This window comes from Dreissena polymorpha, chromosome 1, assembly GCF_020536995.1.
Source record: "Dreissena polymorpha isolate Duluth1 chromosome 1, UMN_Dpol_1.0, whole genome shotgun sequence".
NCBI lineage: Eukaryota > Metazoa > Mollusca > Bivalvia > Myida > Dreissenidae > Dreissena > Dreissena polymorpha.
This window is the reverse complement of record NC_068355.1, coordinates 40,645,886-40,658,678: the sequence shown is the minus strand read 5'-3', so window position 1 is coordinate 40,658,678 and position 12,793 is coordinate 40,645,886. Positions and strand designations below refer to the sequence as shown.

Sequence of the window (12,793 nt, the reverse complement as noted above, 5' to 3'; positions counted from 1 at the left end):
TTGAAATTTGAAAAAAATCCATCGAAGGATATTTGAGCTACAGTAGGACATTCAATGAAATCACGAAATTTTGACGAACAAAGTCCCATAACTCTGGAACGACAATTCAGAATTCCGTCAAAAACGAAAGGGGATCAGGGTTTATCAATATTAAGATTGTGTTAAAATTTGAAGAAAATCTGTCAAAGGATATTTGACGTAGCGTACGACATTAACAGACGGACGGACGGACGGACGGACGCGGGGTATACCATAATACGTCCCGTCATAGACGGGCGTATAAAAATTGGGGGGGGGGGGTGAGGTGTAGGGGTATAGTGTGTTTAAAAAAAAAAAAAAAAAAAAAAAAAATTAGGGGGGGGGGGGGGATTCGGGTGGGGGGAGGGGGGTGTGGGGGGGGGGGGATTCTTGGGTGCGATGGTTGGACGGTATTTCAAACATAAACTAATCAAAATAAATAGTTTTGTTTTTTAACCGTTTAAAAAAAACAAGGGACAAAATTGTCACAAAACCAGGTTTTCATTGTGAAAAAAAAATCTGAAAAAGGGAGAAAACTCAAACTGAACTTTTGAAATGAACAAACAAAATTAACCCCCTTTGTTAGTTTGTTTTTTTTTTAAATCTATTTTTAGTCGTGGCGACCTTGACATTGGAGATATTGACGTGATTCTTTCGTGCGACACACCGTCCCATGATGATGAACAAATGTGCCAAATGATTTTAAAATCTCACAATGAATGACATAGTTATGGCCAGGACAAGCTCATTTATGGCCATTTTTGACCTTTGAACTCAAAGTGTGACCTTGACCTTGGAGATATCGACGTAATTATTTCGCGCGACACACCGTCCAATGATGGTGAACAAATGTGCCAAATGATTTTAAAATCTGACAATGAACGACATAGTTATGGCCCGGACAAGCTTGTTCCGCCCGCCCGCCAGCCCGCCAGCCAGCCAGCCAGCCAGCCAGCCAGCCAGCCAGCCAGCCAGCCAGCCAGCCAGCCAGCATTCGCCAATCTAATAACCAGTTTTTTCCTTCGGAAAACCTGGTTAAAAATTTGGGGAGGGGGTGGGGTGGGAGGGGGGGTATAGTGTGAGGGTGTGGTGGTCATTTGTGAGATGATCTTAAAAAAAATAAAAAAAATAATAATAATAGGGGGGGGGGGATTCGGGGGGGGGGGCAAGGGGGGGGGGAGGGGGGGGGGGGGCACGGGCGATGGTTTGGGTGGAGTCTATTGTGGTATGTCAGGTAAGAGTAGTTTTGTCAAAGTATCAATCAAATCTAATCATAAATATAGAAGTTATGGCAATTTTAGCAAAATTTAATCATTTGACCTTGAGAGTCAAGGTCATTCAAAGGTCAAGGTAAAATTCAACTTGCCAGGTACAGTTACCTCATGATAGCATGAAAGTATTTGAAGTTTGAAAGCAATAGCCTTGATACTTAAGAAGTAAAGTGGATTGAAACACAAAATTTAAAAATATATTCAAAGTTACTAAGTCAAAAAAGGGCCATAATTCCGTAAAAATGACATCCAAAGTTATGCAACTTGTCCTTTTACTGTACCCTTAAGATAGTTTGCGAGTGTTCCAAGTATGAAAGCAATATCTATGATACTTTAGGAGTAAAGTGGACCAAAACACAAAACTTAACCAAACTTTCAATTTTCTAAGTATAAAGGGCCCATAATTCCGTCCAAATGCCAGTCAGAGTTACATAACTTTGCCTGCACAGTCCCCTTACGATAGTTAATAAGTGTTGCAAGTATGAAAGCAATAGCTTTGATACTGTAGGAATAAAGTGGACCTAAACACAAAACATAACCAAATTTTCAATTTTCTAAATATAAAAAGGGCACATAATTCTGTCAAAATGCCAGTCAGAGTTACATTACTTTGCTTTGCCTGCACAGTCCCCTTATGATAGTTAGTAAGTGTTGCAAGTACGAAAGCAATAGCTTTGATACTGTAGGAATAAAATGGACCTAAACACAAAACTTAACCAAAATTATAAAAAGGGCACATAATTCTGTCAAAATGCACACCAGAGTTATCTTACTTTGCCTGCCCAGTCCCCTCATGATAGTAAGTAAGTGTACCAAGTTTGAATGCAATAGCATTGATACTTTCTGAAAAAAGTGGACCTAAACGCAAAACTTAACCAAAATTTTCAATTTTCTAAGTATAAAAAGGGCACATAATTCAGTCAAAATGCACGCCAGAGTTATCTAACTTTGCCTGCCCAGTCCCCATCATGATAGTAAGTAAGTGTACCAAGTTTGAATGCAATAGCATTGATACTTTCTGAGAAAAGTGGACCTAAACGCAAAACTTAACCGGACGCCGACGCAGACGCCGACGCCAAGGTGATGACAAAAGCTTATAATTAAAAAAAAAAAAAATAGATGAGCTAAAAATAAAAAATGGATTGTTTTGCAGATTTTTAGAAACATGTTGTATGATAAACAGAAAAACAGGTTACTGTCCCATCGTTTTGTAATATATCAGGCTTGGCACGAATAAAATAAGGGCTCGGCAAGCCTCGCCGTTATGTTATTCTAAGCCTTGCCTGATATATTACAAAACGATGGGACAGTTACCTGTTATTCTATTTATATCGACTTGTGGGTGTAATATACATGTCATAGTAAAGCTTTTTTCACTCCATACACTAGCAACAATTTAGAATGTGAACCTTTTACTGTTTAACTACGTGAAGGAGAGAGCCTATGAACAGGTTTGTGTCTATGGACAGACAGAGAAAAAGACAAGAATACACACGTCCATGGAGATTCGAGTAAACACCCTTTACTTTGTAACAGTGGATATTACTCATGGAAGTAGCAGAGAATTGACAGCTCCCATAAAGACTGCAACTTCTGGTTGGTTATTACACTCATACTTACCAACTATCTGTCTAATTCTCGTCATTTCTTCCTTCTTCCTTTTCTGTCTTGCTGCTTTGTTCTGCTTCTCTATCCATCTCCTTTCATCTCGACTGCAGTCATACGGTAATTTATAGTAACATGGCAATTAACAGTCATAAGGTAATCAATTATTCACAGATACATGTCTTTTTATCGCAACATGGCTATTAAATGTGTCCCTGGAGTTTTAATTCATATGGTTATTCAAATTCGCATTGCATTTTACCGTCAAATTGTAATTTACAGTCACATTGTTATGTACAGCCAAAGGGTCGTTTTAAGTCATAAGGTGGTTTACACTTACATGATAATTTACAGTCATATTGAAATTAACATTCACTCTGTAATTGTCAGTCATACTGTTATGTACAGTCAGATGGTAACTTAAGAGTCACATGGTTATTTATAGACACATTGTTACATACAGTCACATGCATATTTAAAATTAGCAGTTGCACTACAATTCATAGTAATATGGTAATATACGTGGTAATTTAGAGTCCAGATATCATTTACAGCAATATGGAATTTACAGTTGAAATATAATATACAGCAACATGGTAATTTACAGTCATATACCGATAGTAACTTACATGATTACTTACAGCCATATGGCAATTTACCCTCAAAAGGTTATTAACCGTTATACTTAGTCATTTGGTAATTTAATTTACAAGACAAAATAACTTACACAAACACTTTTTTACAAGGAATTAATTATGGATACATCATGACTGGCAGATTTATAAAAAAAAAGCATACATGTATTTAAATGTCCAACAATTTATTCATGTGTAGATGTTTCTCAGTTTATGAGGTCCTCCCGTGCCTGTGGGTGCATTCAACATGCTAAAGATTACATAATGTGAGTACCTGGATTGTGTCCCAGCACTTTTGACCTTATGGCCCAAAAATGGGTGTGGCGTATAAAACTCATCAAGGTTCATCTATATATGAAGTTTCAAAATTGTAGGTGGAAGCACTTTGATTTTAGAGCAAAATGTCAAAGTTTAAGCACGACGCCGGCGGACAACAGACGACGAGCTGGCTATGACAATACCTTGGGTTTTCTCCGCTAAAAATAACTGTAATTTCAGTTCAAGAAAATTTCACAAATTGACAATGATTCTTATTTCACAGAAGACATTATAACATATTATTCTGAAAAATATAAAAAGCTGGTCTGAAATCCTCAATCATTTGTTTCAGGGACTCACTTTTCTCCTTTTTCCTTCTCTTCTTCATCCAAGTATGAGAACTCACGCCAGGAATCAAAGTCATACCTGTAATATTAAACAAATCATGAGTGGAAAATACTCAACCCTGAAGACCCTGGATTAAGCAGATATATAAGAATACATATAATAATAATTGATAAACAATGCTATTGACATCTAGAGGTTAAAATGTTGTATGTTGTTGTTATCAGACATTATGTTTGATAGCTACTAGTTTTTGAGTTTGGAAAAAATATTATCATTTAAAATATGAATCATTACTTCCGAGCCGAAAAATAGTGTATTGTAGAGACCTACATTAATATACATGGCAAAATTATTGACCAATGTGAGAAAACAAAAGAAATTGGCATAAATATATTAAAACAATTTTTAACAGATTATTATTTTGATAGAAAAACATCCAGATGGGTAATCAACAAGATATTAATAGCAAAAAAGAAAACATCTTCCCAACAGAAATAAACATGATTAATGTTAGTATTTTATTACCTTAACAAAAAATCATATATACACTTAAAGACAAACAATTACATTAAATGAGCATGAAGACTCACCAAAATGTGTAGAATCTGTTAACTTCCTCGAAGCTGGAGCTTTCGTCCCCAATATCTGGGACACGCTTCTTGTTAGACCACCTTTATTGTAGAGATGACAGAGAATGCATGATCTTTCATATGAGCCTCATTCTGGGAAAACAGGGCTTAATGCATGTGCGTAAAGGGTTGTCTCAGATAAGCCTGTGCAGTCTGCATAGGCTAACCAGGGAAAAGACTTTCCAACTAAACTGGACTTTCATTAAGAAGATACTTGATATAAAAGGAAAATACCATACAAGTGAAAAGTATTGTCCCTAATCAGCCTGTACGGACTGAACAGGCTCATGCATGTACATTTACCCATGTACATTAACATAAGTTTTTTTCCACAATAAGGCTCATATTTTAACAATACCAAACAGACAAAACAGAATGTAATGGTTTATATTAGAACAGTAAGATACGTGAATGACCCCAGGACACATGTCTAGACGTAAATTAATGGCATGCCATAAACACTTAATGTCATTTTAAACGATTTATTTAAGGTTTTACATATTATTTTTTTATATACTGTAGCTACAAAGAAGCCCACATTTCACCACTAACAGCAATCTGGCAAGGGATTTAGTAGGCTCTTATGCAAAACAATTAAAAGCTGCTCTATTTTTAAAATGATTTGAAACCATGAAGTATTTTGGACAAGTAGTTTGATTCCCAAATTTAAGCTTGGATCTCTAAGTATCACTGTGAACTATGAGTTAATTACATGGGCATTAGACACACCATGCTGTCTTCAATTTAAAATTAACAGTAATTGATAAATGATGAGGCAACAATGCCAACAAACTTGATTATGTATATATTTGAATCCAGAAGTATGGACTTAACCATAAGGAAAATGATGTTTCCACTGTGGCATGTTATTTTAACATTTAAGATCATAGTTCCAAATTATGCAAATATTTTATCTTTAAAGTAACAGTATGACTTTAACTTAGGTAAACAGGAAACAGAACACCCCATCTAAAATTTAACACACGACATACCGTGCATTTTCGACAAACACAGGTCGGAAGACCTCATAGAATTTCTCCTTGGAGTTGTTATTATTGGGCGGTACACTGTCGTCAAACAACGGGTCCACGCTGTCAAAGGCACGCCGCTTTGCAGGAATACCCAATGTCTCCCAGGCTGAAAACATAAAAACAATGAAATGAAGTTTATTCTTTCAGTAATTGAATGTCAACAAAGGCTTACTGAAAGGGTTAAAGGTTAAAGGTTAAAGGTGCGGTTTATAGTCTGCTTCTATATACATATTCAGCCGACTTCACAATCAACCCCCCGATCACTGGGATCTAAGTCGTCCGTTTACATATGGCGCACCAGGCAGCCACGGCACATTGGCTTATTTCCCTCACAGGTACCCATTTATACACCTGGGTAGAGAGGAGCAGATGTGGGACAAATTTCTTGCTCAAGGAAATTACAGCGGTCAGGGCGGGATTCGAACCTGGGACCTCTCGATCCCTACGCCAGCGTCCTACCATTAGACCACTGCTCCCCAAGGGTCATTGAGCAACTTTGAGACTTTTATGGATGATAATCTGTCAATCTTTCTGCCATTCTTTTTATCAACATATTAATTATATAAAACGATTTCTTTTATTTCTCACAGTCAAGTTCGTCATACAAGCTGTGTGCCTACCACACATAATGTAGAAAAAGAAATACATGTAATTAATCTACCAATATCAAAGACTAAAATTTCTTACCATTGCTACCATGTAAAGTTATCAATGTATAGCATATTGAGGTACAAGCATAATGATGAAGTAGAGTTTTCCTTGGAGGTCCAGCTATCAATGTATAGCATATTGAGGTACAAGCATAATGATGAAGTAGAGTTTTCCTTGGAGGTCCAGCTCAATGTATAGCATATTGAGGTACAAGCATAATGATGAAGTAGAGTTTTCCTTGGAGGTCCAGCTATCAATGTATAGCATATTGAGGTACAAGCATAATGATGAAGTAGAGTTTTCCTTGGAGGTCCAGCTATCAATGTATAGCATATTGAGGTACAAGCATAATGATGAAGTAGACTTTTGCTTGGAGGTCCAGCTATCAATGTATAGCATATTGAGGTACAAGCATAATGATAAAGTAGAGTTTTCCTTGGAGGTCCAGCTATCAATGTATAGCATATTGAGGTACAAGCATAATGATAAAGTAGAGTTTTCCTTGGAGGTCCAGCTATCAATGTATAGCATATTGAGGTACAAGCATAATGATAAAGTAGAGTTTTCCTTGGAGGTCCAGCTATCAATGTATAGCATATTGAGGTACAAGCATAATGATAAAGTAGAGTTTTCCTTGGAGGTCCAGCTATCAATGTATAGCATATTGAGGTACAAGCATAATGATAAAGTAGAGTTTTCCTTGGAGGTCCAGCTATCAATGTATAGCATATTGAGGTACAAGCATAATGATGCAGTAGAGTTTTCCTTGGAGGTCCAGCTATCAATGTATAGCATATTGAGGTACAAGCATAATGATAAAGTAGAGTTTTCCTTGGAGGTCCAGCTATCAATGTATAGCATATTGAGGTACAAGCATAATGATAAAGTAGAGTTTTCCTTGGAGGTCCAGCTATCAATGTATAGCATATTGAGGTACAAGCATAATGATAAAGTAGAGTTTTCCTTGGAGGTCCAGCTCAATGTATAGCATATTGAGGTACAAGCATAATGATAAAGTAGAGTTTTCCTTGGAGGTCCAGCTCAATGTATAGCATATTGAGGTACAAGCATAATGATAAAGTAGAGTTTTCCTTGGAGGTCCAGCTCAATGTATAGCATATTGAGGTACAAGCATAATGATGAAGTAGAGTTTTCCTTGGAGGTCCAGCTCAATGTATAGCATATTGAGGTACAAGCATAATGATAAAGTAGAGTTTTCATTGGAGGTCCAGCTATCAATGTATAGCATATTGAGGTACAAGCATAATGATGAAGTAGAGTTTTCCTTGGAGGTCCAGCTATCAATGTATAGCATATTGAGGTACAAGCATAATGATGAAGTAGAGTTTTCCTTGGAGGTCCAGCTATCAATGTATAGCATATTGAGGTACAAGCATAATGATAAAGTAGAGTTTTCCTTGGAGGTCCAGCTATCAATGTATAGCATATTGATGTACAAGCATAATGATGAAGTAGACTTTTCCTTGGAGGTCCAGCTATCAATGTATAGCATATTGAGGTACAAGCATAATGATAAAGTAGAGTTTTCCTTGGAGGTCCAGCTATCAATGTATAGCATATTGAGTTACAAGCATAATGATGAAGTAGAGTTTTCCTTGGAGGTCCAGCTATCAATGTATAGCATATTGAGGTACAAGCATAATGATGAAGTAGACTTTTCCTTGGAGGTCCAGCTATCAATGTATAGCATATTGAGGTACAAGCATAATGATAAAGTAGAGTTTTCCTTGGAGGTCCAGCTATCAATGTATAGCATATTGAGGTACAAGCATAATGATGAAGTAGAGTTTTCCTTGGAGGTCCAGCTCAATGTATAGCATATTGAGGTACAAGCATAATGATAAAGTAGAGTTTTCCTTGGAGGTCCAGCTATCAATGTATAGCATATTGAGGTACAAGCATAATGATGAAGTAGAGTTTTCCTTGGAGGTCCAGCTCAATGTAAAGCATATTGAGGTACAAGCATAATGATAAAGTAGTTTTCCTTGAAGGTCCAGCTATCAATGTATAGCATATTGAGGTACAAGCATAATGATAAAGTAGTTTTCCTTGGAGGTCCAGCTATCAATGTATAGCATATTGAGGTACAAGCATAATGATGAAGTAGAGTTTTCCTTGGAGGTCCATCTCAATGTATAGCATATTGAGGTACAAGCATAATGATAAGGTAGAGTTTTCCTTGGAGGTCCAGCTATCAATGTATAGCATATTGAGGTACAAGCATAATGATGAAGTAGACTTTTCCTTGGAGGTCCAGCTATCAATGTGTATAGCATATTGAGGTACAAGCATAATGATGAAGTAGAGTTTTCCTTGGAGGTCCAGCTATCAATGTATAGCATATTGAGGTACAAGCATAATGATGAAGTAGAGTTTTCCTTGGAGGTCCAGCTATCAATGTATAGCATATTGAGGTACAAGCATAATGATGAAGTAGAGTTTTCCTTGGAGGTTCAGCTATCAATGTATAGCATATTGAGGTACGAGCATAATGATGAAGTAGACTTTTTCTTGGAGGTCCAGCTATCAATGTATAGCATATTGAGGTACAAGCATAATGATGAAGTAGACTTTTCCTTGGAGGTCCAGCTATCAATGTATAGCATATTGAGGTACAAGCATAATGATGAAGTAGAGTTTTCCTTGGAGGTCCAGCTATCAATGTATAGCATATTGAGGTACAAGCATAATAATGAAGTAGAGTTTTCCTTGGAGGTCCAGCTATCAATGTATAGCATATTGAGGTACAAGCATAATGATAAAGTAGAGTTTTCCTTGGAGGTCCAGCTATCAATGTATAGCATATTGAGGTACAAGCATAATGATGAAGTAGAGTTTTCCTTGGAGGTCCAGCTATCAATGTATAGCATATTGAGGTACGAGCATAATGATGAAGTAGAGTTTTCCTTGGAGGTCCAGCTCAATGTATAGCATATTGAGGTACAAGCATAATGATGAAGTAGAGTTTTCCTTGGAGGTCCAGCTATCAATGTATAGCATATTGAGGTACAAGCATAATGATGAAGTAGAGTTTTCCTTGGAGGTCCAGCTATCAATGTATAGCATATTGAGGTACAAGCATAATGATGAAGTAGAGTTTTCCTTGGAGGTCCAGCTATCAATGTATAGCATATTGAGGTACAAGCATAATGATAAAGTAGAGTTTTCCTTGGAGGTCCAGCTATCAATGTATAGCATATTGAGGTACAAGCATAATGATGAAGTAGACTTTTCCTTGGAGGTCCAGCTATCAATGTATAGCATATTGAGGTACAAGCATAATGATGAAGTAGAGTTTTCCTTGGAGGTCCAGCTATCAATGTATAGCATATTGAGGTACAAGCATAATGATGAAGTAGAGTTTTCCTTGGAGGTCCAGCTATCAATGTATAGCATATTGAGGTACAAGCATAATGATAAAGTAGAGTTTTCCTTGGAGGTCCAGCTATCAATGTATAGCATATTGAGGTACAAGCATAATGATGAAGTAGAGTTTTCCTTGGAGGTCCAGCTATCAATGTATAGCATATTGAGGTACAAGCATAATGATGAAGTAGAGTTTTCCTTGGAGGTCCAGCTATCAATGTATAGCATATTGAGGTACAAGCATAATGATAAAGTAGAGTTTTCCTTGGAGGTCCAGCTATCAATATATAGCATATTGAGGTACAAGCATAATGATAAAGTAGAGTTTTCCTTGGAGGTCCAGCTATCAATGTATAGTATATTGAGGTACAAGCATAATGATAAAGTAGAGTTTTCCTTGGAGGTCCAGCTATCAATGTATAGCATATTGAGGTACAAGCGTAATGATAAAGTAGAGTTTTCCTTGGAGGTCCAGCTATCAATATATAGCATATTGAGGTACAAGCATAATGATGAAGTAGAGTTTTCCTTGGAGGTCCAGCTATCAATGTATAGCATATTGAGGTACAAGCATAATGATGAAGTAGAGTTTTCCTTGGAGGTCCAGCTATCAATGTATAGCATATTGAGGTACAAGCATAATGATGAAGTAGACTTTTCCTTGGAGGTCCAGCTATCAATGTATAGCATATTGAGGTACAAGCATAATGATGAAGTAGAGTTTTCCTTGGAGGTCCAGCTATCAATGTATAGCATATTGAGGTACAAGCATAATGATAAAGTAGAGTTTTCCTTGGAGGTCCAGCTATCAATGTATAGCATATTGAGGTACAAGCATAATGATGAAGTAGAGTTTTCCTTGGAGGTCCAGCTCAATCCAAATCTCGAGCAGCTGATTTGTTTTAGGAGGGTTGCAAAATTTACAAAGATAAATTTCAAACTTACAGTTTGCACACAAACAATGGCTTATCCCTATGTGATGCAGGTGGTGTAAAAAATTTTTTTTACACATTTCACAGATTCAAATATCTTTTATGGTTGGTCTAATCTGTAAAGTAATTGATGCGTAAATTTTTATTTTTCAATCTTCACACAATCAGTCACTGTACCATTTATGATGTAGGTTTAGAAATCAATATATTCCATACATACAACAGATTGAATGTTATTACTCAAAAATTGGACCTACCCCTGATGATGCAGGTGAAATAATCAACAAATTAAAAACATTTTACAAATCAATTTTTCTCACTCGAAAATTGGTCCTACCCAGTGTGATGTAGGTGAAGTAATAAAAAAAATCCATACATTTAACAGATTGAATGTTCTCTCTCAAACATAAATCCTACCCTATGTGATGCAGGTGAAGTAATTAAAAATATCCATACATTCAACAGATTTAATGTTCTCACTCCAACATTGGTCCTACTTCGGGTGATGCAGGTGAAGTAATCAATAAAGTCCATCGATTTTACAGATGGAATGTTCTAACTCAAACATTGGACCTACCCCCTGTGATGCAGGTGAAGTAATCAATAAAGTTTATACATTTTACTGATAGAATGTTCTAACTCAAACATTGGTCCTACTTCGGCTGATGCAGGTGAATTAATCAATAAAGTCCATAAATTTTACAGATAGAATGTCCTAGCTCAAACATTGGACCTACCCCTTGTGTTGCAGGTGAATTAATCAATTAAGTCCATACATTTTACAGATAGAATGTTTTAACGCAAACTTTGGACCTACCCCTGTGTTGCAGGTGAAGTAATAAATAAAGTCCATACATTTTACAGGCAGAATGTTCTAACTCGAACATTGGACCTACCCCATGTGTTGCAGGTGAAGTAATCAATGAAGTCCATACATTTTACAGATAGAATGTTCTAACGCAAACTTTGGACCTACCCTTGTGTTGCAGGTGAAGTAATCAATAAAGTCCATACATTTTACAGATAGAATGTTCTAACTCGAACATTGGACCTACCCCATGTGTTGCAGGTGAATTAATCAATAAAGTCCATACATTTTACAGATAGAATGTTCTAACTCGAACATTGGATCTAACCCATGTGTTGCAGGTGAATTAATCAATAAGTCCATACATTTTACAGATATAATGTTCTAACTCAAACAATGAACCTACCCAGTGTGATGCAGGTGAAGTAATCAATAAGGTCCATATATTTTACAGTTTAATTTGTCCCACTTAAACATTAGTTGTACTCCATGTGATGCAGGTGAAGTAATCAATAAAGTCCATACATTTTATAGACAGAATGTTCTAACTCAAACATTGGACCTACCCCGTGTGATGCAGGTGAAGTAATCAATAAAGTCCATACATTTTACAGGCTAATTTGTCCCACTAAAACATTGGTCATATCCCGTGTGATGCAGGTGAAGTAAACAATAATGTCCATACATTTTACACGTTAAAATTTTTCTCTTAAACATTGGTAATACCCCTTGTAATGCAAGTGAAGTAATCGTCCTCCCCGTCCTTGACTTCCAGACCTCGGGCTCTACGCTTGTCTGGGTGGTGGTGCAGCACTTTCTTCTTGTCTGAAAGAATACACAACCAATATTCTGCTCTATCATATGAGTCCTTCTATGTGGACTGCACAGGCCAATCTGGGGCGACACTTTACATATATCCATTAAGACAGTTTTTCCAGATCAACACTCATATCATCATATACCCACAGCACTTGTTAATTGCATTAACAAACAGTTTTTAATCTTTGCCTAATATTCAATAACAGTATTGTTAAATAAAGGCACTTAGGTTCTTGCTTAGGAATGTAATATTTATGCACAAATCTAGACACAAATAGAGACTAAATAGCAGGAGGAATTTTTCCCATGGGTAGCAACATAACTTAAAACACACACACTATATATATATATATATTGTACTACTTTTAAAAACATATGTTATATATATTGTTTTTTCATTC

At 36.5% G+C, this 12,793-nt stretch overlaps 1 protein-coding gene across 15 annotated transcripts in view; it reads right to left on the bottom strand.

The window, feature by feature from the left end:
* The window catches only part of LOC127877682 (dnaJ homolog subfamily C member 2-like), a 242,849-nt gene that overhangs the window by 36,083 nt on the left and 193,973 nt on the right, over positions 1-12,793 (bottom strand). For 2 of the 15 annotated variants that reach the window (XM_052423841.1, XM_052423806.1), the window contains exons 4-8: positions 12,300-12,398; positions 5,757-5,901; positions 4,726-4,806; positions 4,148-4,213; positions 2,910-3,001 (exon numbers count right to left, since the gene is read on the bottom strand). The exons of 9 other annotated variants lie outside the window; for them this stretch is intronic. In XM_052423841.1, coding sequence (XP_052279801.1) covers positions 2,910-3,001; positions 4,148-4,213; positions 4,726-4,806; positions 5,757-5,901; positions 12,300-12,398 — 483 coding nt within the window. The remainder of the gene's footprint in view (positions 1-2,909; positions 3,002-4,147; positions 4,214-4,725; positions 4,807-5,756; positions 5,902-12,299; positions 12,399-12,793) is intronic. 4 more of the 15 variants (XM_052423842.1, XM_052423843.1, XM_052423888.1 and 1 more) reach the window with 4 other exon arrangements.